Below are 24,455 nucleotides of genomic sequence, written 5' to 3'. Positions count from 1 at the left end.
AAATGCAGCCGCCTTTCTATTCCTTTCTTCTACTTCTTACCGGTCAACTTCACCTGCAGAGGAAGTTAGTATATGTCTCACATGCACTTCTTATGGATGGGACTTACCAAAGACCAAATCCATTGTTCCGATAATGGCCACAGCATCGGCAAGCAAATGACCTCTTGAAATCTGGTCCATGCAGGCCAAATGTGCGAATCCAGGTGCCCTAATCTTACACCTGTACGGCCTCTCGCTACCATCTGAGACCAAGAAGACACCCATCTCTCCCTTGGGCGCCTCAATAGCGCTGTATGTCTCACCAGGTGGTACAGTGTAACCCTTGCTGAAAAGCAAGAAGTGGTGGATGAGAGCCTCCATGTTCTCCTTCATGGCAGCACGTGGTGGGGGCGCGATCTTGTAGTCCTCAACCTTGACGGGGCCGGCTGGCATGTCGTTCAAGCACTGGTGGATGATGCGGAGAGACTGACGGAACTCCTCCATACGGCAGAGGTAACGGTCGTAGCAGTCACCGTTGACACCGACTGGGACGTCAAAGTCAACCCTGTCGTAGGCGTCGTATGGCTGCGATTTGCGGACGTCCCAGGGAACTCCGGATCCTCGGAGCATGACACCGGAGAAAGAGTAGTTGATGGCGTCAGCAGCTGAGACAACACCAACGCCCTTTGTGCGGCCAATCCAGATACGGTTGTCTGTCAACATCTCCTCAGTCTCGTCGATGCGGTCACCGAACTGGGTGGCCCATTGGTAGATATCGTCGAGAAGACCGAGGGGGAGATCCTGAGACACACCACCGGGGCGGACGTAGGCTGCGTGAAGACGGGCACCGGAGACTCGTTCGTAGAATTCCTAGACGTAATCAGCATGTGCAATCTATGCTTTTGCCACGCACAACTCACCATGAGCTTCTCACGCTCCTCGAAACCCCACAAGAAGGGCGTCAGAGCACCGACATCCATAGCGTGGGACAAAACCGACATGAGATGGTTCAGAATGCGGGTGATTTCACCGAACAAGGTACGGATGTACTTGGCGCGGATTGGGATATCGATGTTTAGCAGCTTCTCGACAGCCAGCGAGAAGCACTGCTCGTTGGTCATCATGGAAACATAGTCGAGTCGGTCAAAGTATGGCAGAGCCTGGAGGTATGTCCGGTACTCGATGAGCTTCTCTGTGCCTCTGTGCAGCAGGCCAACGTGCGGGTCGGCGCGCACAATCTCCTCTCCATTCAGCTCCAGAATCAAGCGCAACACACCGTGGGCAGCGGGATGCTGGGGCCCGAAGTTGACAGTGTAATGCCGGATCTTCCTGGTGTCTACATGTTCGTCCTCCTCCGCTCTGGTTTCCTGGGCCGTCTCGGCCGGTGCAACGCCGCCGAAGTTGGAATCAGTCGGGACCAATCGTGTCCGCTGGCTCTCCTCGACTTCAGCGTATCGGCGGGGGAATGTAGTCGACAGGCAGCGTGCAATGGGCCGTGAAGGGATTGCCGATCGGAGCTGGGGTCGGGAGGCGTTGAGGCACGCTCGCTTCGCCGCGGGGCCGGCCAGACGCGCAAAGGAGACGGGCATGGTGGTGGTATCTCTCCCTACGTCGAGTATAGGGCCTCAATGGGCGTGTAGAGTGGAGAGTGAGGGCGTGGCGTTGGAGGGGAGCTTTCCTCATATCGATGATGCTACCAGATTGAGTCTACCGCCATTGGCTGCGTGGGTCTTGGCGTGCCGGCGCCTTCCTCGAACTTTTTGTGAACATGGAAAGTGCTCCCCTCCGAAAACACCAAACTTGACCCCAACACCGCAACCATGTCGACGCCGAGTGCACAGGAGCAGATCAAGCGCAAGGTACTTACGCGACTTGGAATATGGGGTTGATCTTCCGCTAATGCCACAATTAGACGCTTGGAGTTGGTCCAGAGACAGTCACCAACCAGCAGTCTACCGACTTCCCAGGACACTGGCCGGGCGAGAACCACGAATGGGACTTGGAATACTTCAAGGAGGTATGCGCGACCAGATTCATATCAAAAATCATGACTACGTACTAACCAAAGGTTCAGAACTTCAACGTCACCTTCCACAAATTTGTCCCCAACAACGCCGAGTTCTCCCTCACTGGTATCGACACCTCGGTCGCAAACGCCTTCCGCCGCATTCTCCTCTCCGAAATCCCTACGCTCGCCATAGAAGACGTCTTCATCTACCAAAACACATCCATCATCCAAGACGAAGTGCTCGCCCACCGCCTTGGCCTAATCCCCCTCTGCGGCGACCGCGAGGGTCTCCGCTGGCTGAAATGGTACAAGAAGCCCACAGACGACGACGAGGGCTCCGGAACACCCTCAGACTATAACACCATTGCGCTGCGACTAGACGTGGAATGCACATGGCAAGAGGGCGGTCTGCAACGAGCAGTAGCTGGAGAGACCGATCCCGATAAACTCTACGTCGGCCACAATGTCTACGCTAAAGACATCGTCTTCCAACCCCACGGCCGTCAAGAGGAGAAGTTTGCGCAAAGCGAAGGGAAAGAAATCCGGTCTACCAACCCAGATATCCTGATCGCAAAGATGAGGCCAGGGCAGAGCATTTGTCTCAGCATGCACGCTATCAAGGGCATCGGACAAGACCACGCCAAGTTCTCGCCCGTCGCAACGGCTTCGTACCGCCTTATGCCTACCATCGACATCACGAAACCCATCATCGGCGCCGACGCAAAGAAATTCGCCCGCTGCTTCCCCCGGGGTGTCATCAAGCTCGACAAGGTCACTTCCGAGGACGCCCAGAAACATGCCGAGCTGGAAGGCAAGGAAGGCGAGCCTAAGGCTGTAGTCGAGAACGCCATGAATGACACCGTCAGCAGAGAATGCTTAAGACATCCCGAATTCAAAGACAAAGTGAAGCTGGGTCGGATACGGGACCACTTCATCTTTAAGGTAGAAAGCACTGGCCAGTGGGAGAGCGACGAGCTGTTTTTGGAGAGTGTTAAGCTGCTCAAGATCAAGTGTCAAAGGATTAAGAGGGGATTGGATGAGATGCAAAAGTAGGAAGCTCTTTAGAACGGGAGTGTGGAAGAATTTGCATTGCAATGGCGTTTTAGGGCATTACGGTGGCGGGTTTCGAAAAGTCTACGATATCACGGAGCGACTTCTTTTGCATGGATTAGTCCAGCTGACATTGTGCCTTTGAGCGGTTGTCAACAGGCATAACCAATGATTACACTATACTTTCAAATCGCATCTCGCATTAAGGGTGCAGGTTTCATGTGCATGATCTGGTACCTCAAACTCAAAACGTATTCATTGACTTTGATGCCTATGCTAGAACGAGATCGAAGTACAGTCTAGAGAGAAAAACAAGCTTGCTTCTATTGATACAACTAGACATTCGTAACTGACGCGTATTTGCACAAAAATCATAGCTTTACAAAGACGAAACCGACAAGTATCAACCGGGGTATATGAGAATTTGTCCACCTGGGACACCTTGCTAAATGAACATCAAAGAAAGTCGTGTAGGATGTGTGTCTCGTTGACCGTGACAAAACGCATGGGTATGTTCGTGGGTCATCCGCGTTGAATCGTTGCGACGAGAGTTGAGGAGATTTCCACGAAAAGACATACTGACAGCTACGAGAGCTCTGCCAGCGCATCGCTACATAGCTTCTGCACGCTTTCAGGGTTGAAGCGTGGGCGCCATGTCATGTTCTTCCTTTTCTGCTGCAGCTTTTCCCGTTCCTCGTCTGTCAGCATGCAGCTGCTGCGAGGATCTTTGAACTGCGACTTGGTGGGGGATGGCGAAGGAGTCGGGAATGCGAAACGCACACCACGGACACCGGTCGTCTCTTTTAGGGTCCGCACACTAGTAAGATGGCCCTCTACCATGCGGACAAAGGCGGGGGTACCACTCGGCAGCTGGACCCCTGGTTTCGATCGCACATGCTCTGTGGAAAGAGGTGATAGGATGCTGTCGTTCTTGATGTGGCGGGACAAGGGTCTAGGGTCGGCACAAGAGTCCCATTCCACGTTTTTGCCGGGTGGGGATGGAAAGCGGAAGTTTCTCAGCGCAAGATCTGGGTCTACCTCCAGGTCGAAGGCGTAGGAATCCGTGCTTGAGGTCGAGCTGCGATAACTGCTTGTCGAGTCAAAGGATCTGACTCTGGATGACCGCCGGAACCAGGTCTGTTCGTTGGGGATGGTCGCAGAGTCTGGTGTCAGAGGCTGGTCGTCATCCTCCATCGGCGCAGTGGAAGATGGCGAAGGTGGTGTGAGAGCGACGATGGTCTCATTGTAGTACTTTTCCGCCGCGTTCAATTCCTTGTAGCGGTTTTTGAGGGTCGCTTCCCTCGCCAGTGTGTCGTGAGAGAGGGCGATGTAGAAGTTCAGATAAGCGGAGTGAATGGGATGGATCTGTTGTTCGTTAGCACTTGCTTTTCACGTGTTGCGCCTGCTTTGGCGACCTTCAGATCATGGAAGGTACGCGGCGTAGTGTTACTTTTACATACCTTGTCATTGATATCACCCAGTAAACGCTCCCCAAAACTTGCGCATTGTGTGTAGTGTCGACTAGCATACAGGTCCTTGAGAGCCTGCATCTTCGCCTTCAACATGTATGTTCCAGCCTGCGCCAGCATATTGCTCAGTCGTTCGAAGTTGTGGGTCGGTGAATGTGGGTCGAACTTGATTGAAGAGCAAGCAGCGATTGAATTGTATTTGCGAATGTGACCTTGGGCGTGAAGCAGACCGGATAGAGGCGGAACGAAAAGAGAGAAACGCAGCCTCAAAGAATGAAAAAAGTGAAGCCGGCTTCAGGGTTTATTGAATTGGTAGCGATGTAAGCAGTAAAGGCAATAATGCAGGGTGCGCTTTCCTCTTCTCGATGCTCCTCAGAAAACAGCTACCGGAGCGCTTTAGTGGGCGAACGAGACAAAAAGCAATGGGAACGCCCATAATGGGCCATATTATATGATGCCTCAAGGGCCTGACCGTGCCTGACTAGGCCTGACGTACTATTTCTGCGGGTGAGGGTGTGGTCAGAGGGGCGAGTCCGTTTCGAATGCAGGTTACGTTTCATAAACCAGCTATCCCTACCCTTAGCGCGCCGAAGAAGGTCAGGTACGCAAACACTTGCCGTCATTGGGATTGAAGCACGCATAAGGTTTGAAGGACCCTCGTGCAGACTGCTTGATTTGCAGTCTCATGGCAGTTGGTGTGCATAGTTGCTGCCTCACTGAGTAGTGGTGTAGTCGTCTGCCGGCGATTTTTTCCTCTGCCGTTGTCTGCGACTCATGACCTACAGCTGAGGGACAGGTCGGCATTGTAAGCCGGACATCAGCTTTGCCAATTTGCAGTTGGACCATGATGAGATATATCACACACAAGCCAACTTGCAGATGATTGATCTAGATCCGAGGCCGATCGCGCTGCACTGCAGCACACATCCGCGTGGTGTTTACCCAAGCGACCGTTTCCGATCTGGCGAGGAGGTTGTAGCGAGGACGGAGGATGCCGGGGCGCTCCTTGAGGTGGCTGGTGATCTTAGCCTGCATTCCTGCGACGACAATGGTGCAGCAGGAGAGCTGACACACGTGATGAGCATGACAGTACCTAGATCTGCACGGTGCTGCCCAGATGTGACGTAGGCCGCAGCGTAGATGCGGTCGAGAAGCAGACATGACACAAGGCACGAGATTCAACCATGAATGTTTTCCACGAACTGGCTGGTACAAAAGAGCTATGAACAGATGGTTATTCTACACAGCCCATGAGGGAGATGGAACCAGATCATTGGGATATCAAGTCTAAAGCTCCTGGAGCGCTTAACCCTCGGAAGCAGCCGCACCGGTAATAATCTCGACAAGTTCGCCAGTAATGACGGCTTGACGCGTTCGGTTGTAGAGAATCTGGAACTTGTTGATCATGTCTCCAGCGTTCTTGGAAGCATTGTCCATGGCGTTTTGACGCGCAGACTGCTCGCAAGCGTGACCCTCAGCCAGCGCCCAGAAGAGCGAGTTGGCAAGGGCGTACTCGCGGAGGTTGGGGAGAACCTCATCCTCAATCTCGAAAGCAGAGAAGTTGGCTAGATAGATTGTCAGACATGAATTTTGCTACTTGGAGGTATGACGTACCAGACTGGGCAATAGCCTCCTCAGAGTAGGCCTCCTGGATGGTGGCCTCGTAACTCGAAGCGTTGATGAACTTGTTGTAGACGATCTTGATGGAAGCGTATTCGGTGGGCAGCATGGAGATCTGGTCGGCAATGTGCAGGGAGTCGGCAAAGGTAGGAACGTCCTTTCCGGCACCGGCGAAGGACAGGACCATGTTCTTTCCGTTGGAACGACCAAGTTGCGCCTTGCACTTCTCGCCAATGACAGCCAACTCAATGTCGGAATTCTGTTGGAGCATAGCCCTGACCTTCCTCGACATTCCCGAGTGGATACCACCGCAGAGGCCCTTGTCGGAGCTGCAGACGATGACCAGGTTCTTCTTGCCCTCACTCTCGATGGGCTTGGTCTCGGCGCTCTCGAAAACGGTGTTGGACGTCTGGCCGTACTTGCGGGACTCGGTCATGGCCTTCTGGGCACGGGTGAGCTTGGTGGAGGCGACGACCTTCATGGTCTTGGTGATCTTCTCGATGTTGCGAATCGACTTGAGGCGGCCCTCGATTTCACGGAGGGTGGCATAGCCGGCAGCGTTGGAGACGGAGAGGGTGGCGGGCCTAGATACACAAGTTCCAGTCAGCACTCGATGCAGTGGGCGATGCAATGGCTCCGGCAATGGGGGGTCGCAGAGCGCGAGAAAAGCTGCGGGCGGAGGTGGGAGCGTACCGGGCGGCGGCGGCGGCCATGCCCGCCTTGAAGGCCGGGCGCGCAGCTCGTGACAGCATCATGGCTACGGATTGAGATGAGTGGAGATGGCGACAGCCGGTGGTGGTGCTTCACTGCTGTCTTTGCTGAGCGGAAGCTCTCATCGGGCAGTCGGGACACTGAATTGCTTTCCGCGCTAACACGCCAAGTGTCACGTGAGCGATTCCAACAGAGGACACCGGATGCGGTGCCTCTCACCAGCGCCGCCACGCTCGTGGCAGTCTGCGTGCAGTGTAGAGTGTGTCTTTGAACCATGCTGAAGTCCGAGGAGTCCGAAAATGGCTCCAAAGACGACATCGTCGTGACAACATTAGGAGGACATAGGCACGAACAATGGAGGAACAGGTGGCAGGCACCAACTGGGCACCCACCAAAGCCTTGACGCACCGTTCCGCATGTTCCGTATTGTAGGAAAAGCAAGCAGCTTGCACAATGGCTGTGTTCGCTGGTAGCCGATTTGCAGCGTCCTAGTGCATCGATCGATGGTGAGGTTACGCATCTGCTGCAAAGGCCGAACGCCCGTGCGCTGGTGGACTTAGTGAAGCACAGCTGGGCAATGGCTCCCTGGCTGCGCTTCACTTAACTCAGCATCCTCTGTCCGCCCTCGTCTATTCCCTTCGTCCCTGCTGCCTCAAACTTCAACATCGCCTCAATCGCACGACGTCTTTGCCCGCAAGTGGCGCGCGTCTCTCCACAACTCTCACCCTTCCACGGGCTCCGCTCTTTCGTTCCCACTAGGTTTCCTCGATCTGCGCCAGATCTCGCTGAGCACGCCCGTCCTGTTTTTTATTATCCGCAATCCCGGCGCGCGCCTGTCTCTCGCATCATGTCCTCTTCAGACGACGACACTCCTCTTGTGAGAGGAAAGAACCAAGGTGAGTGCGCCCAGCAATCTGCGCTATCTCCACGCGCCACGGCTATCTCCCTCTCACGCGCCCCGATCGCCCTTGTCAAATTCCACCCTCTCACCTCCCAACTATTACCAACCTCCTCCCTCGCTACCTTACCCAACCTAGCGCAACCAGTGCGCCTCCACTGAAGACGCAAAATGGCTAACGAAACTTTTCCAACAGCAAAGTCCAACGAACAGATCACCAAAGAAGAAGACAGAAAAATGGACGCCCAAGTCCCTTCCAACGGTCACGTCGAGCCCGGCATCTCAATCCGTATGGGTCCAGTCGCCGACGACGACAAGATGGATATCGATGCGCCCGAGACCAACGGCGCCAACGGAAAGCGCAAGTCGCGCAGCAGCGTCACAAACAGCAAATCGTACAAGGACGCCAGTAGCTCCGAGGATGACGACAAGCCTTTGGTAGGTCGCCCTTGATGAAATTCACGCGCGTTAAGCTGGACTAACTTTCCAGCAGAGTAAGCGGCGGCGGACCTCACAGCAAGCAAAACCCACCCAGGACGACTCCGATTCAGAACTCAGCGATGTGCCTCTCAAGGCCAGGGTGCTCCCCAAAGCAAGCGCCGAACAAATCGGAGAGTCTGCCGACTCCGACGTGCCTCTCGCCACGAAGCTCACTAAGAAGAAGGAGTCTATCGAGAAGGCCGCTGCAAAGGAGGCCAAGGCCATGCGCAGCAAGGAGAAGGCTGCTCCGAAGCGCAAGCAAAAGGTAGAAAGCGACAGCGACGACGACATTCCTCTTGCGAAGAAGAAGGCGCCGGCCAAGAAGACGAACGGAGTCAAGAAGGAAGAGTCCGATTCTGACGCGCCGCTCGCTAAAAAGGCCGCCCCGAAGAAAGCCACCAAAGCGAAGCCCGCCGCCGCCGCGCCTGTCAAGAAGGGCAAGGGCAAAGTCAAGAAAGAGGAGACGGAGCAGGACGAGGAGGCTGAGAACGAGGAGGAAGAGTACCGCTGGTGGGAGGACCCAGGCAAGAGTGATGGCACCAAGAAGTGGGACACGCTGGAACACGCCGGTGTTGTCTTTCCTCCCGAGTACGAGCCGCTTCCCAAACACGTCAAACTGGTGTACGATGGTGTACCTGTTACCCTGCACAAGGACGCCGAGGAGGTAGCTACTTTCTACGGAAGCATGCTGAACTCCACCCACAACGTCGAGAACCCTACCTTCAACAAAAACTTCTTCGAGGACTTTACGAAGGTTCTGGATAAGACTGGACACGGCAAGGACAAAGACGGAAACACAGTCAAGATCAAGAAGTTTGAGAAGTGCGACTTCAAGCCCATCTTCGAATGGTTCGACGCGGAGCGCGCCAAGAAGAAGGCTCTCTCACAAGCTGAGAAGAAAGCGCTCAAGGCTGAGAAGGAGGCTGCTGAGGCTCAGTACATGTACTGCCTGTGGGACGGTCGCAAGCAAAAGGTCGGCAACTTCCGCGTTGAACCCCCCGGTCTTTTCCGTGGTCGTGGCGAGCATCCCAAGACCGGTCGTGTAAAGGAGCGCGTTATGCCCGAGCAGATCACCATCAACATTGGCGAGAATGCCAAAGTCCCTGAGCCACCCGCGGGTCACAAATGGAAGGCGGTCAAGCACGATCACGAAGGCACATGGCTGGCTATGTGGCAAGAAAACATCAACAGTGCTTACAAGTACGTCATGCTCGCTGCCAACTCCGACATCAAGGGCCAGAGCGATTTCAAGAAGTTCGAGAAGGCGCGAGAACTCAAGAAGCACATCGACCGCATCCGCAAAGACTACCGCAAAGATCTCAATTCCAAGATGATGGCTGATCGTCAACGTGCTACCGCCATCTACCTCATTGATCAGTTCGCCCTCCGTGCTGGTAACGAGAAGGGAGAGGATGAGGCTGATACGGTCGGTTGCTGCTCGCTCAAGTTTCAGCATATCACTCTGAAGCCGCCGGAGACTGTCATCTTTGACTTCTTGGGTAAAGACAGTATTCGGTTCTACGACGAAGTCAAGGTCGATCCGCAAGTCTTCAAGAACCTGAAGCTGTTCAAGAAGGAGCCCAAGACCACAGGCGATGACATCTTTGATCGATTGACTACGTCGGGTCTCAACAAGCATCTGACAAGCTACATGCCTGGTCTCACCGCAAAGGTCTTCCGTACCTACAACGCCTCGTACACAATGGCCCGGCTGCTCAAGGAGATGAAGGCTACTGGTACAGTCCAGGAGAAGGTGAAGGCTTACAACGATGCCAATCGTGAAGTTGCCATCCTGTGTAACCACAAGCGTACTGTCGCTGCGAGTCACGCAACCTCCATCGAGAAGATGAACGAGAGGGTATGTTGTCGTCGCACGTTCCGCTGTTTTATCATGCTAACTTCTGTCAGATTAATGGTCTTCGTTATCAGGTTTGGAGGACCAAGATGATGATGATCGACGTGGACCCGAAGATCAAGAAGAAGAAGGGTGCTGAGTACTTTGAGCGACCCGAAGATCTCGACATGGAGTGGGTCAAACAGCACCAGGAGGCAGAGATCGAAGAGATGCGACAAAAGATCACCAAGAAGTTCGAGAAAGAGAATGAGAAGCTCAAGGCCGACGGCGAGAAGGAGATGAAGCCTAAGGAGCTCGAGGAGCGTATGGAGAAGGTAAATGAGCTGGCCGCCAAGTACAAGAAGGAGAACAAGACTGGCAAGGTCGAAGCTGAGGGCAAGGGTCCAACAGTCGACAAGCTTGAGGGTAACATCGATAAGCTCAACCAGCGCATTGAGAACATGAAGATCCAGATGGAGGACAAGGAGGGCAACAAGGAGGTTGCCCTTGGCACGTCCAAGATCGTAAGTCACTCCACGCCCATCTTGCATCATCTTTGACTAACCGCAACTAGAACTACATCGACCCTCGTCTCACTGTGGTCTTCTCCAAGAAGTTCGACGTACCCATTGAGAAGTTCTTTTCCAAGACACTCCGCGAGAAGTTCGACTGGGCCATCAAATCAGTCGATGAGACCTGGGAGTTTTAGAGCAAAGCATGCATGCAAGGCGGGGTTTCCTTGTCTTCGGACGTCTTCATAGATTTGCATCGGGTGCACACAGCATCATAGGGTGAGACTGACTGGGCGACATGCGGCGAAGAAAAGCACGATGGCATTTAGTACTATTTTCGTATGAAAGGGCATGGGTGGTACGGTTCGGCGAGCATGCGATATGACGTTGCGATCTCATTTTACTTCAGGGAGTCCACTGCATAGCTTTAAGATATTCATAGTAGCTCTGCGATCTAGCCAGTCATCTACAGCAATATATCAAATAGAGACTCAGCTGAAAAGGATTACTGATGCATATGCAAGTGCGGGACGATCACCATCCTTAGTGACGTTCTATGCATGAACTGCTGTTCGACTCCGAGGTTGTGCATGCATGCCTGTCTTGCAATGCACCGTCACACAACCTGCTCTGGAAGCAAACCGCATGTCGGCTGGGTCGCACAATCACGATGGGTGGCATAGAGCGGTGTAAGAAAGTGCGTCGCAGCCAATGATACGGTCTGGGTACCTGCGTTACATTTATTGATAGGAGGTACAGATCGAAGGGATCTCTAGATTCGCACGCCGTGTGCTACGGTACCCGGCGCCGACAGGCCTCGGAGCCCGGAGCTGCATGACACAACGCCGGTACGAACTGTGTATGTTGGAGGCGCCATCCCTTGGCTTGACAATAAATGTTAAGTCGCCGACGAGGGCGTTGGGCTGATGAGGAGTCACCATTCCGCGGAATCACAGCAACATCTGACAGCATTCGTGCTGTTTAAGTCGGCCGCTACGAGGTCTTACTTGACTCAATGACCATAATATTGAATACATATCGGCAATGCTACGAACCGAATTTCTTGTCACGTTGCCTAGCCTAGTAGAAGTCATCTGAACTTGTTACGAAGCGAGGGTTTTATGCAGGCTAGACGTTAAGCTAGAAGGACAACCCCAGCATCGTGTCTGTAAAGGGGAAGGCGATTTAGCGACAGACCTCGCGGCTCCGCACTTGTTTGCTTTTTATTCGGTAATCGCTCGTTGAAGGATGGCGAGTGTGGCTTACACATTGTACACAACGTCGGGGAACGCCCAAGGATGATGGCTACGTCAGCCAGGGATTGCCTGATAGCTCTGTTGGTGCGAACTCAGGGGGAGTTCACCCCCACTGTCGGGCTGTCATGCGCCCAAAGTATTGAAGCTCGAGACAAGGTCCAGCACTGCGGGAGCGCGCCGTCGTTCACCGCCCGCTTCTTGTACATCTCCCGCGACAACCGCTATGTGTCCAGGAGATAGGAACAGCAAACGTCATGCTGTGAATGTGAGCGGATACGGTGGAGCGGATCGCAATGTGTGCTCGTGCCCAAGTTGCATAATGTGGCGGGTGGCGGCGGGCGCCTTCAATACAATTGTCGCGGGCTCGCTACATACGAAGCCCACATAATCTCGGTCGACTTGCTTGCGGAGCGGACCACTATGGTGTGCATTGGATCAGCCACAAGTGCCCGACCATGACTGCTACTGGCGGCCATAGTTGGTTTTTGAGCCTCAGTGATGGGGGTGGCCTCTTGCGAAGAGAATTATCGCCGGGCTTGGGTGTGCACATTTAAATATCGGCCTGACTGCCCCCCTCCTGCAGGTCAATGAGTCGCGCATATTGGGCCTGAGTTATATGACATCGTTGTGGTGCCGCGGTATCCTACTTGGAGTATCTCTCTTCGTGGTTAGTCCCTCTCGTTCCAGCTCGACGCCCGCGTTCACGAACGCCGCGTGTTATCTTTCTTCCAACGTGAGCAAGACAGACGATCGCAGCAAGACGCTTCGCCTATAGCAGCCGTGATATTGTCCCTCGCCAGTTGGTTCCTCGCAAAGACGGTCTGAGCGCGATCCGCACCGCTCAAATCTCCACCCCCGACTTTGGCCTTAGCAGACACCATCCGCCCACTGCGCCCTTCAGAATCCCCTAGCGATCTCTTCTTGCGCGCACAGGAGACGCAGATCACGAACATACGCGACCCCAGAAATGGCTTCAGAGAAGCCTTCGGTGCTGATAATAGGAGGGTTGGGTAAGGCTCGCGCTGGGCACAACCCAAGCATGCCACGAGGGCTGACCATGTGGATTAGGCTACACCGGGCGACACCTCGCCAAGTACATCCACGACAACAACCTCGCCTCGCAGATTCGCATCGTCGACAAACATCTCCCGGAGCTGGCATGGCTTGCACCTGAATTCAAGGAGGCGTGCTCAAGAGAGCGATTCATACAGGCGGATGCGGCGCAGGAGAGTGCGTACCCCTGACCGTGTCTCTGGGTCCAAGGGATGTCTACAACAAGACGTTCGAGGCTAATTCGAACCCTACAGAATCCCTCCCGCGAATATTCGACCGTGAAGGCGGCGCCGAATTCGACTATGTCTTCAACTGCGGCGGCGAGACCCGCTTCGCCCAAGACGAGAAGGTCTACGAGCTCCGCTCATATGGCCTGTCCATGGCCATTGGCCGCGAAGCCGCAAAACGCAAGGTCAAATGCTTCCTCGAAGTCAGCACCGGCATGGTCTACAAGCCCGACAGCGCACCCAGCAAAGAGTCAGACAAGCCGAAACCCTGGTCCAATCTCGCGAAATGGAAACTCAAGGCTGAGGAGGACCTGGCCAAGATCGAAGGCTTGAACCTGATAGTGATGAGGATGGCACACGTATACGGGCCATACACAAGCAAATACCTGAGCACGGCGCTTTGCATGGCGAGGGTATACCAGAGCAAAGGAAAGGAGATGCGCTTCCTATGGAAAGAAGACCTGAAGACGAACCTGGTGCACATTGAAGACTCTACAAGGGCGCTGTGGCATGGTGTCGAGTGGTACATGAAGGGGCCCCCAGGACGCAGACCGGCACCCACCTTCAACATTGTGGATCACGCGAATCACTGTAAGGCCTTTCCACACCACGTAATCCTATCCACTGTAGTACTGACATGATGTTTAGCCCAAAAAGACACTGCCCAGCTCATGGGTAAGATCTTCAACATCGAAACCGGCTTCCACGGCACACTCATCTCAGCCTTTGCACGATTGAACCTTGACCATGTCGTCGACGAAGTCAACGACGAGACGCTAGACCCCTGGGCTGAACTGCAACAAAAAGCCGGCATCAGCCAGTCGACACCGCTGACACCGTACATGGAGAAGGAGCTGCTGAAAGATGCGGATCTGAGCATGGACGGGAGTCTGTTCGAGAAGGAGACGGGCTTCAAGTAAGTCACACCACTATTCACATGGAAGAATAAGCCGGCGGTATACTAACAACCCACCAGATACAACGTAGAGAAGATCACCAAAGAAAAGGTCGAAGAGGTCATTGAGAGCTACAAGAGGATGAACTGGTGGCCATAGCCTTGGCCGCTCGACTCGCCCACTTCTTTTCCATCGATACCCTCCTTCTTGTCACGACCTTCCTCACGACGAACCCCCTTTCCCGTATACCCAACCACCAAAACCACCACCTTTACATCTTCCAAAACGACGACCGATTGTTCAGTTCAGCATAGCATAGCAGCGAACGCATGCATTACCTGGAGCTCTAGGCTCCCTTTGACCCGATTCGACAATTTCATCCCTTATGGTCTTCTCATGTCTTGCGGGCATTTGTATCTGGCAGTCGCTTTTCCCTCTTGTGTGTGTCAATCTTCTTCCTGTATGTTTGGGGCATGTATTTGGTTTGCGCACGGTACTGTATGGTATTGATCTTTGCTGCTGCTGTCGGAGCATGCGAGTCTTGGTGTTACATACCCCTCAATCTAGCATTTGTTCTTATACACCGCGGCTTGTCGTAAGATGACTAGTTGTGCTCATTGACTGCTGGCATGTGCTATGACTTCTGTGGGGTGTGAAATGCTGTGAACAGGTGCGTTGCCTGGGTTAGACCAGCAATGTAAAACATCGCCGGAATCCTACCCGCTCGCTACATGCTATCAATCCCATCAATCCATCTCCATCACAGAAAAACTCGTCGCATCCCTCATCCTGGATATCGATAACCTAACTAGTTCGCCAGCTACCCAGCCTATGAATTATCTTCGATGATCACCTCAAATTTGATGCCCTTCTGGATGTCGAGGTATTTCACCCAAGTGGCACTCCCTCCCACCACAGCATCACGCTCTAACATTTGCTTTGAACTAAGACCCCGCAACACAGCCTTCTTTAAGTTCGGAAAGATCTTCCTACCCGCCATCCAGGGATAATCCCACTCTGTTCCGGACCAGTAGTAAAGCCGTGCCTGGCCGAAGACAACGCTCTGGATAGTTTCCAGTTGTTCGCGCGATAGCATGCAGTTCTTGGACCGGTAGCAGCGCAGGAAGACTTCGTAGGGAAATTTGAAATTATTTCCGGAGTAAAACACCAGACGCGATTCAATGTAGATTTGTCGACAGGTCCTCAGTAAGGCGAGGACGTGGGGGGCTGGTGCCTTGTCGAACCTGACGCATTTCTTGTCGACGGTGACCTCATTGCTGCTAACGAGGGTAAAATTGTAAATATTTTCGCGAACCTCTGCAGGCAGAGCGAGAAGACGTGTACGCGCGTTGGATTGTGTACTTTGTTTCGTCAGTAAAATCTTGCTCCATTGGTAGTTCTGTTCCTTACCGAGGGCGCAGATATTCGGGACTATTTCCTGGATTCGGTAGGGCATCATCGGGACGCGCGCTCAATGTCGGATCCATGATCGCGGTAGTTGGGAGTCTGAGAAGGTGGGAAGGGTCTGTTGCGACAAACACGCGACTGGTCGGACCACGACTAGCGCAGACAGTCAAGAGCCATACACATCTGGGAACGGAAAGTCCCATCCACTGTGCTACCAGCTCTCAATAAGGGTAAGAGTTTTCGGGGTGATTATATGTATTGTTTTGTTTGGCAGACTTTACGAGCTTGATGAATATTGTTATGTGGCACTTTAAACAGAAATAGATAGTTTGATTATACATGCGCACTAGATACTCTGTCAAAACGAGATAAATAACAGTTTTGACTCTGGTGCGACCTCTCCCACCATACCAAAGCTTTCTGGATTCGAATGCTTTCACAAACCTCCAACCGATGTTGACAAGTTCAACATCAGGCTAGTACGGTCAGAAGCATCTTGCTAGACGCGTTCTGCGGAACCTGAATCAGGAGCTATTGGTCATCGGTCTCGATAGGGTCAACGACCTCGACGACCTCAAGGACACCACGCTCCCGCATCGTCACATAATCCTTCCAATCATTGAAGCCAGCATGTTGCGCCAACAACTTGACGAAATGGACGTCGGAACCAGTTTCAGTGACGTCAACTTCAATCCAAATTCGCCGCAAGTTCGGGAATACGAGCGTGAACGGCATAGCTAACGGTGGTGGGGAATGAGAACGGTAGGATTTCCAGTCGAACGGGCAACTACATCCTCGTGCGTACCGTGAGCAGCCTCCAAACCCCGTCCCGTTGACCGAATCAAAAAGGAAGGGGTTATTAACTTGGACAGTTTGTATGGCTTCTAGCTGGGCTTGGTTGCGGTTTCCGGCAAAGGCATTGCGGTGGGAACGGCAGCTCACGACGAACGTGTTGAGTGCATAAGGTAAGACAGCGGTCTCGGTATAGATCTGGCGGCATACGTATGGCAGCACAAACGCGAGATTTCGGAGTTCTCCAGGCTTGTAGTCATCACCACCATTTTGCCAAATATCGAGTCCGGGGACGTTCATTGATATCTGGAAGCCGCCTAGAACTTCCTGAAAGATCATGTTACGAATCTCCGCAGGCAACAAGAGGAGATTCGTCGACGCGTTGTGTTGGGTCCTAGTACATTAGCGTCTGACGTAGCCTTGGAGATAGTACTTACTTGGACAGCATATGCTCTGGAGTGGGATCCATCTGCACCAGTCCATTCTTCTGGTAAGTAACTGCTGGCGAAGGGCCTCGGTAATAAGGGGCAGAGTGTCGAGGATTCGCCATGATTTGAGCCAGCTTGCGCTGATGAGGCGACGCCCTCCAGGCGCCGAAACAGACTGTCATGGCTACTAGATCTGACGATTAGACGTATGATTAGCAGAACAGTGGCCGGTTTGTCAGGTCGTATAGAGCCGATGATGGAGACTGGGCAACGGCTACAGTGGTAGTGTAGAACTATGGTTCCTTCGAGACCGCTTATCTTATAGTTGGGCAGATTATCAGAGTAGAGACTCGTTTTTCGAACGGCCAGTCACTTTGAGTACTTGCAGGGGAATTGCTCGATATCTGGCTGCCTGGGGACAGACTCGTTCGGTCACTCACGCCACTTTCATTGTCGGATACGCGCTACTCTGTCACATATATCACTGCCATATAGTGAAATAGTTATAGTAATACAGGCGGAAATAGATAGGCGGAAACACTGACCCTATTTTTTGGGTGGCAGTGATGGAGAAGGGTTGGTGTGGCAGGAAGCGCAGCAGAATGGATAGTCGGCTGGGGGTGTTCGTGGCCGCCCAATCATCATTCGCATGATGTTGGAAACGGGACTGCGCCCGAACGTTCCCGCCTCACGACATCACTGCAACAACATCGAAGCAAGCAGGTCGTTTAGAAAATTTAGCAGGAAACAAGCAAGTCCTGCTGTAGTTCCATCAGATATGCGTTTCATATCGCTTTGCAGGTCGAGAACGCAAGCACATACAGATCAGCTGCGGGTGGAAGGCAACCGCGGCATGTAGCTCGCTCAGCCTCTCAAGATGCAGCCTGACCTTTACATGCTCAGAAGGATCAGTACTGCCTAATCTGAGCATAGGAACGGATGAATACGCTGCTGCGCCCTGTTGGGATGACAGCTTCATATACCCATTGCTAGCATGGAAGAAAGCCAGGCGGCAGTCTGTCTTCCCTCCTTGCTCTCTCTCCACAAAAATGTCCCCTCTTCGCCGCACGAAGCGACCACCAGGCAAGATAACTGCAAAGCCTATCTGCCATCTACTACGCATGCCGTTGGCGATACTTCTCATTGTACTAGAAGACGTATGTACTTGAACAAATGCTTCACATCGTTTTCCTCTTCTGATCACACCTGTCAGATTTACGAAACCGATCGGGAAGCCTTCTTCAACTTTCGTCTCGTCTCTAAAGCATGCCGCAACGAGTCTCAATACTTGTTCTTCCGCAACTTTACTATCCATGATCGCACCCTACTTGGGCCGAGTCTGTCATCGCCGATGCTAGAGAGGCTCAGGGACAGAAATGGAAAAACTGGAGAATATGTCAGGCATCTCAAAATAGGTCCGTTCAAGGATGAAGACAAATTCAAGCTCGAGATTTTGCCCTTGCTAGAGACCATCCTGAGGAGCACCAGTAACTTACAAGACCTTACCTGGCGTGTGAACTGCGAGCTTCCGCCAGCCCTGCTCAATTTGTTATACGAATTGCATCCTTCAGCGCGTTCGCACTGGATTCTGAAGAATCGCAGATTCCATCCTCTGGACCACAGTCTGCTTTCGTCTCCTCAACTTTACACTCTCGATGCGGAAATTTACGCAACCGTGCCTGAGCAGACCGGACACTCCCTGAGTGAACTTGCATATATCAAAAACACTGTGCCAACTGGTCTCCAAGTTCTGCGTCTCTCTACTATCGACGTTGATGGCTCTGTCCATCATGCGCAATTCCAAGAATGGGAATACGTCAAATACGTCAAATACGGCATGTTTCATTTTGACTTTCAGCCTGGCGATCAGTTCCCTGCGCTCTTGGAGTTGGCCTTGAGGCAGGGCGATTTTGCGTTTACAGAGCAAAACTGCAACTTGTGGGCGCGCGCAACCACCTGGGAACGCCTGGAACGCTTAGATCTCCCCAACGGCACGTCGCCTCAATTCATCGCCTCCCTCACCAACCGCGCCATCAATCTCAAATACCTCAGATTTCACATCAGTACGACGGGCTTCATGATCAGGAGACAATATCGCCCATACAGCGGTGGAAATTGGCTTAACGCCGGCGTGGACACTATGTCTATCATGACAAGATTTCTAGCTTCGATCAAATCTCTCCACACCCTTGACTTCGCGTACGAAGACAGCGAGACCCTAGCGAGATATCTACGCTTCATGTTGCAGAGTCTTCATGGAAGTTTGAGGAGCTTGACCATATCTGACATGGGTGGTTACGATTACTTTCCCATGGACCCCTTACCATCCGGAAAGCCGTATTGGGATCCGGGGCAATACCGAGAGGTGCTTGAGCTGGCACCCGGCTTGGAGCATTTTGATGCGCGCATTGGTACGAGAGACAGTGTTGTGGGGGATTGGGAAGGCAAGGATCGCTATGCAGATGTAGAGAAGAAGTGGAGGACCGCGAAGAAGACCATCACCGCTCCCCCAAGGGTGAAAATACAGCGGGCCAAGAGAGCGCTAAAGTTGATTGTGTAGACGGCGTCGATGCTTACATGCGTCTCTAAGCAGATGCGAAAGTGGGCTCCACGCAGGGCTTTATGTATCGTTAGTGGGCTGATGGTGGTGTCGAGTGGCGATGCTAGTGGGGGTTTCCAGATGGCCAATGTCCCCCTTGTCTGAGACCGAACAGAAAGATACGGCAGAAAAGAGACTTGTATTCAGGAGACAGAACGAAATATTTCGGCCTTTTCCCAAGCCTGAGGTACTCTATATTGAACGAGCCTGACTATTGCACAGATTTATATAACATTGATTGACTTGACTGCTGGATGCTATAGGACGCTTATGCCTTCTGGACGATCCCTATTGCTTGTTAGCCCATGCCGCACGTTTGAAATGCAATGCCACGTACTCTCAATGTCAGTGACGCTCTGGTCAAGGATCTGCTTGAGGGTCTTGGGGTTCTCGAGCTCCTTCTCAATCTTGGCGATGATGGACTCGGCGAGCTCCTTCTGCTGCCTCTGCTTGACCTGGCCCTCGTAGCGGACCCACGAGTCGAGGACGGACTTGGCCTCGGCGGCGATGGCGGTCTTCTGCTCAAGCTCGAAAGCCTGGGCCTCGAGCTGGGCGGTCTCCTGTGGGGTTGTCAGTGTTCGTCCCTTGCGTGTCCTCTCCCGTCGTGTCGCACCTTGGAAACCTCGAAGAGGGTCTTGGTGATGTCAATGACACCGCCGAGGTCCTGGACGCTCTCGATGCGCTGCTTGACAGCGGTGGTGTGGTCCTGGCGGGCAGCGTTCAAGATGCCGGAGATCTTGTCGGCCTGCTGTTGCGCATACTCTCCCCAGGCAGGTCCGGCGTACTTGGCAACGGCCCAGAAGATGGTCAGGAGCGAGAGGGCGACAATGGACTCCTCGTTGACGACGTAGAGCTCGTTGCTGATAGCGGCGACACTGAGACCGGCGCCAGCGGAGAGGACGGCGGCCTTGGTGAGGGGGCTGTTGCCGGGGACGGGTATCGAGTCGAGGACGGTCTGGGCCTTCTTCTTGGGGTCCTCCTGGGGCAGGTTGGAGTTGTAGCGGGCCTGGACGGAGATGGAGGGCAGGGCGCGGAGAGGGAGCGATGGGCGGAGACGGGCGGCGCCTATTGGGGTGAGCACGGGGTCAATGGCATCGCAGAATCATCGGGCAGGTGCTACTCACCGACCGCGCTCCTTGCAAGACGTGAGGCCATGGCTGTCTGATGGGCGTGGGGAGTTGGGGGTGCTGGTCGTCGTCGAGAGCTAGCTTTTCGTGATGCTGCGTGAACTCTGAGCCAAGCGCCGATGCCCTTGCGCTAGCCGAACTTCGCCCGGCCCGCCCTCACTTTTCGACATCGCCAACTTTTTTGCGTCCGCAAGCAATTCAACTCCACGCCAAGAAATCAGTCGCAGGAAAACATGTCGGGTGCAAAGTCGGCCAGCACGTCTGGTGTCAAGAGGAAGAGGGACCCAAGCAAGCCAGAGCGCGGCGAATCCAAATCGAAGAGCCGGCGCAAATCCCCCAGCGACGACGGCGAGGACATCCAGTCGGAAATTGTACAGCTCGAAGCACAAATCATCGAATCGCGAAAACACTACAACAACATTGCAACTCTTTTGCAGCGAGCGAGACAGGCAGACGCCGAGAATGAGGGACCAATCCTCGCCGCCGTGGCCCTCTGCCGAGTCTTCTCACGACTACTCGTGACAGGCGACATGGTGAAGAGCAAGGGCATGAGCGAGGCAGAGGGCGTCATTGTCTCGTGGCTTAAAGAGCGCTACCGAGAACTCTCTGACATTCTGATCGACGACTTCCTCGGCAGCGAGCACCCCCCAAAGCAGTCTGTGGCCCTGACACTGGTCCTGCGCTTGGTCAAGGAGGAGGCAAAGTCACAGAAGGACTACAAGATCAAGAACGGGCCGCTGCCGAGACTGATTCGGGTGCTGCTATGCCTCCCGCTAGACGATCTGAACCGCGAGGAATTTGCAGAGAAGTACCTCAAGCAGTTCGACGATATTCGATACCAGACCTTCCAGACCATCAAGTAAGTATATAGATACATAAAGCCTTATGGCCTCCACTAATACATCCAGGGATGTACTTGACAGCGAACTCGACATCACGACGCGCCAACTCGTAGCTGCGAACAGCCTGTCCCTCCTATTCACACTCACCGAAGTCCCCAAATCAAAGACCGACATCCAGAACTTCTACGTCCAAGTGCAAGGGAAGAGCCCGATACCGTCCCTCCAAGCATACAAGGAGAAGGCACAGGCAGCCTGGTTAGCGACGATGCGCACGGGTCTCTCCAAAGAGCAGCGCAAGTCTATCCTGCACAACTTTTCTCACCAGATTGCGCCGTGGTTCCAGCAGCCTGAAATCTTGTCCGACTTCTTGACAGACTCTTACAACGTGGGCGGCGCAACCTCATTGCTGGCACTGTCCGGAATCTACTACCTAATTTCAGAGAAGAACCTCGACTACCCGTCATTCTACCTCAAGCTGTACTCCCTCCTCGACGAAGGACTCCTCCACTCCAAACACCGATCGCGTTTCTTCCGCCTGCTAGACACCTTCATGTCCTCCTCCCATTTGCCCGCCAACCTCGTCGCCAGTTTCATCAAGCGTCTCTCGCGATTAGCTCTTCACGGTCCGCCCGCGGGTGTCGTCGTCGTAATACCCTGGGTCTACAACATGTTCAAGAGACATCCAGCTTGCACTTTCATGATGCACCGCGAGATCCGGGACCCGGCTCTGCAAAAGGAGCTGGAAGAGGAAGGCATGGACGACCCGTTCGACATGGAGGAGCTGGACCCTCTCCTCACAAACGCCATTGACAGCAGTGTCTGGGAGTTAGAGGCACTACAGTCGCATTACCACCCCAACGTTGCGACGCTGGCAAAGATCATTTCGGAGCAATTCACGAAGCGAGCGTACAACTTGGAAGACTTCTTGGACCACTCCTACACAGCGCTGCTCGATGTCGAACTCGACCGTGATCTGAAGAAGGAGCCAGAAGTCGAATTTGAGATACCCAAGCGCATTTTCACAGCGGAAGAAGGGTTGAATGTGTTCGGACAGTTGTTGACGCATGTTGTGGAGGCAAGGTAGTCGATACATGTATAACTAGAATGATACCCGGAATATTCACATCACTTACGCAACTTCCCGACCAACTCCCACACATTGATTCTGACAGCACACTCGCTCTCACACTCGCAAACGTTCATTCGTCGGAACAAGACGCCGCAGAACCCTCTCACCCGTCATCCAAGCATGAACATGTGGGGACACCTCTAGCTCCCTACCATTCCAACCAAACCACACCCATCTAGACAGGGCCAAAACATATACACCAACACTACCACACGACAATTCCAAACTCCGCCCTTTAGCTCTGCTCCAGGATGATAAAATTGGTTGAGACGCACACTGCACTTGACCGGTGCTAGTTCAGCCAACCTGCCAAGTGCCATTTCCACCGTTTTCTAGTTGCAAAGCTTGCCCACGTAGCGTTTTGGCTAGTGGTGTGGAGCTAATGCGCTGGGGGCAGCTCGTTGGCTCGGGGTCGCCCGCGCGCCCGCTGTCTTTCTCGTATTGCGCTGAGGGGAGGACGCGCGATATGAGACGTACGTCGCTGTCGGGGGCAGCAGCAGTAAGATGAGTAGGTGTGGTCGTGTGGTCGCGCAAAGAGGGGAGGCAAGTCGCGTCTTGCGGGTTGACCGAGGCAGGGGCAGCTGGGAGGTCGGCGATTATATTGCATACGTTGGCGCGGTCGGTTCCAGGTACCACTTTCCTGTGCGCTGAGCTGCATATGTCGAGAGCTTTCACATGTGTCAAACAAGGTAGCCAGGAAAACTCTTCTGAACTACACGTCATGAAGACAGAGCATTGTTCAAGCGCAATCACAGACGTAGGAAGTAAAATTTGTTTCAGACCGCCTGTCGGCGACTGATATCTCAGTTGAATTAACTATCTATACATCTCAAGCCATGTGTATGCATCCCCGTTGGAACATTGTCGCATTAGTAGGATACATGAGAAGAAGAATCATTCGTAACCCCTAACCCCGACGTGAATGTTCCCCGAATTAAAAATCCCCGCCATTAATGCTTGGAAATGTGTTGTTACTCCGTGTTGCTTTTAAACAAACATGCAACCCAATCGTGACTGAGTTGGTGGTATATCGTGAAGAAGGGGAAAGAAAGGGTGGTGGTGAGGCGCTTATGCGACGATGGCGGCACCGATGGCGAGGACAAGGCCACCGAAGGAGACCATGTTGCCGGCGGCGGCACCAGTGGACTCGGGGATGCCACCGCTCTCGGTAGCGCTGCCAGCGACGCCGGAAGAGGTCTCCTCAGAGGCGGGGGTGGAGGCAGTGGCGGTCATGGAGCCGGTACCGGTGACCATGGTGGTGTTGGAGCCCATGGGGACGGACATGGAGCCACCAGGAACAACGGGAGTGGCGGTGGGGACAACGACGACCGAGGTGACGGAAGCAGTCTCAGTGACAGCGACTATGGTGTTGTTAGTATCGTGATAGAGTGAGTAGAGTCGCAGAGAAACTTACCAGTGGAGGTCATGTCGCCAGAGGGGACCATGGAGCCGGAGGGCATGGGGACAGCGGGGATCTCAGAGACCATGGAGCCAGAGGGCATGGGGACGGCGGGGATCATGCTGGTGGCAGGAGGAGCCTGGATCTGACCGTCGGAGATCTGGGAGATGGGCTGGACCTCGTACTGAGGAACAGCGGCGACGGCACCAGCCATGATGGCAACGGAGGCGATGGAGAAACGCATGTTGATGATGTGGGTTGGTAGTAGTTACTTGAAGATAGCGACTGTGTAGTGATCGACTCGTAGATTGGAGAGTTGAAGCGGGTGGAATCTGTTTGTGCGTTGGAGTGAGTGGATGAAGAAGAGAAAGGGAGGCAGCAAACGGGCTATCTATTTATTCGCCTGGAGCCGCAGGGCAACACACACGCAAGACTTGCGGCTGTTGTGTCGCAATGGGGTCGGGCGGACCCACCGTACCCAAAAGTGCCCTGTGCGCCCATGGACGTGGTAGGCAGAGTAATTGGAGAGGCTTTGCGCCCGTGTGTTTCGACAAGAGTAGAACAACCCAGCCCCGGCGCACAGACACGAGGCGAGTCCGCGATTGGCAGATGGACAAGCATCGTTCCAAGAATTTTATCCAAGTTGGCCCACTCGAACCGTTGGGCGAGGCTAGTCCCCTGCGAGAGAGCTTGTCATGCTGGTGAAAGCGGCCGAATTGCTTCGTTTTGATTGCCTGGG

General features: G+C 53.6%; 10 protein-coding genes across 10 annotated transcripts; 5 read left to right on the top strand and 5 right to left on the bottom strand.

Annotated features, from left to right (window-relative positions):
* Positions 1-90: 90 nt before the first annotated feature.
* Positions 91-1,568, bottom strand: NUO49 (NADH:ubiquinone oxidoreductase 49kD subunit; the record flags this gene model as incomplete). The annotated part of the gene is made up of 2 exons (XM_051433772.1): positions 91-849; positions 900-1,568. The coding sequence occupies 2 exons, from the start codon at positions 1,566-1,568 to the stop codon at positions 91-93; spliced, it is 1,428 nt and encodes a 475-aa protein (XP_051292290.1).
* Positions 1,569-1,799: 231 nt separating this feature from the next.
* J4E90_004206 (uncharacterized protein) lies at positions 1,800-3,040 on the top strand (the record flags this gene model as incomplete). The annotated part of the gene is made up of 3 exons (XM_051433771.1): positions 1,800-1,838; positions 1,892-1,996; positions 2,054-3,040. The coding sequence occupies 3 exons, from the start codon at positions 1,800-1,802 to the stop codon at positions 3,038-3,040; spliced, it is 1,131 nt and encodes a 376-aa protein (XP_051292289.1).
* A 582-nt stretch (positions 3,041-3,622) lies between these two features.
* On the bottom strand, positions 3,623-4,626 carry J4E90_004205 (uncharacterized protein; the record flags this gene model as incomplete). The annotated part of the gene is made up of 2 exons (XM_051433770.1): positions 3,623-4,402; positions 4,498-4,626. 2 exons carry the CDS (start codon positions 4,624-4,626, stop codon positions 3,623-3,625), a joined length of 909 nt encoding a protein of 302 aa, XP_051292288.1.
* A 1,185-nt stretch (positions 4,627-5,811) lies between these two features.
* Positions 5,812-6,881, bottom strand: J4E90_004204 (uncharacterized protein; the record flags this gene model as incomplete). The annotated part of the gene is made up of 3 exons (XM_051433769.1): positions 5,812-6,071; positions 6,121-6,710; positions 6,820-6,881. 3 exons carry the CDS (start codon positions 6,879-6,881, stop codon positions 5,812-5,814), a joined length of 912 nt encoding a protein of 303 aa, XP_051292287.1.
* Positions 6,882-7,684: 803 nt separating this feature from the next.
* J4E90_004203 (uncharacterized protein) lies at positions 7,685-10,758 on the top strand (the record flags this gene model as incomplete). The annotated part of the gene is made up of 5 exons (XM_051433768.1): positions 7,685-7,733; positions 7,932-8,173; positions 8,229-10,073; positions 10,124-10,573; positions 10,624-10,758. 5 exons carry the CDS (start codon positions 7,685-7,687, stop codon positions 10,756-10,758), a joined length of 2,721 nt encoding a protein of 906 aa, XP_051292286.1.
* A 2,026-nt stretch (positions 10,759-12,784) lies between these two features.
* J4E90_004202 (uncharacterized protein) lies at positions 12,785-14,152 on the top strand (the record flags this gene model as incomplete). Its single annotated transcript, XM_051433767.1, has 5 exons — positions 12,785-12,827; positions 12,886-13,047; positions 13,125-13,688; positions 13,746-14,013; positions 14,074-14,152. The coding sequence occupies 5 exons, from the start codon at positions 12,785-12,787 to the stop codon at positions 14,150-14,152; spliced, it is 1,116 nt and encodes a 371-aa protein (XP_051292285.1).
* A 3,517-nt stretch (positions 14,153-17,669) lies between these two features.
* Positions 17,670-19,180, top strand: J4E90_004201 (uncharacterized protein; the record flags this gene model as incomplete). The annotated part of the gene is made up of 2 exons (XM_051433766.1): positions 17,670-17,777; positions 17,834-19,180. 2 exons carry the CDS (start codon positions 17,670-17,672, stop codon positions 19,178-19,180), a joined length of 1,455 nt encoding a protein of 484 aa, XP_051292284.1.
* Positions 19,181-19,487: 307 nt separating this feature from the next.
* On the bottom strand, positions 19,488-20,374 carry ATP3 (atp3 gamma subunit of the F1 sector of mitochondrial F1F0 ATP synthase; the record flags this gene model as incomplete). Its single annotated transcript, XM_051433765.1, has 4 exons — positions 19,488-19,507; positions 19,557-19,779; positions 19,833-20,284; positions 20,344-20,374. 4 exons carry the CDS (start codon positions 20,372-20,374, stop codon positions 19,488-19,490), a joined length of 726 nt encoding a protein of 241 aa, XP_051292283.1.
* A 205-nt stretch (positions 20,375-20,579) lies between these two features.
* J4E90_004199 (uncharacterized protein) lies at positions 20,580-22,272 on the top strand (the record flags this gene model as incomplete). The annotated part of the gene is made up of 2 exons (XM_051433764.1): positions 20,580-21,205; positions 21,255-22,272. The coding sequence occupies 2 exons, from the start codon at positions 20,580-20,582 to the stop codon at positions 22,270-22,272; spliced, it is 1,644 nt and encodes a 547-aa protein (XP_051292282.1).
* A 1,113-nt stretch (positions 22,273-23,385) lies between these two features.
* J4E90_004198 (uncharacterized protein) lies at positions 23,386-23,960 on the bottom strand (the record flags this gene model as incomplete). The annotated part of the gene is made up of 2 exons (XM_051433763.1): positions 23,386-23,678; positions 23,732-23,960. 2 exons carry the CDS (start codon positions 23,958-23,960, stop codon positions 23,386-23,388), a joined length of 522 nt encoding a protein of 173 aa, XP_051292281.1.
* Between the last annotated feature and the right edge of the window lie 495 nt (positions 23,961-24,455).

This window comes from Alternaria incomplexa (assembly GCF_024043165.1).
Source record: "Alternaria incomplexa strain BMP 0042 chromosome Unknown scaffold_5, whole genome shotgun sequence".
Lineage (NCBI taxonomy): Eukaryota > Fungi > Ascomycota > Dothideomycetes > Pleosporales > Pleosporaceae > Alternaria > Alternaria incomplexa.
This window is presented reverse-complemented; position numbering and strand designations above follow the sequence as displayed.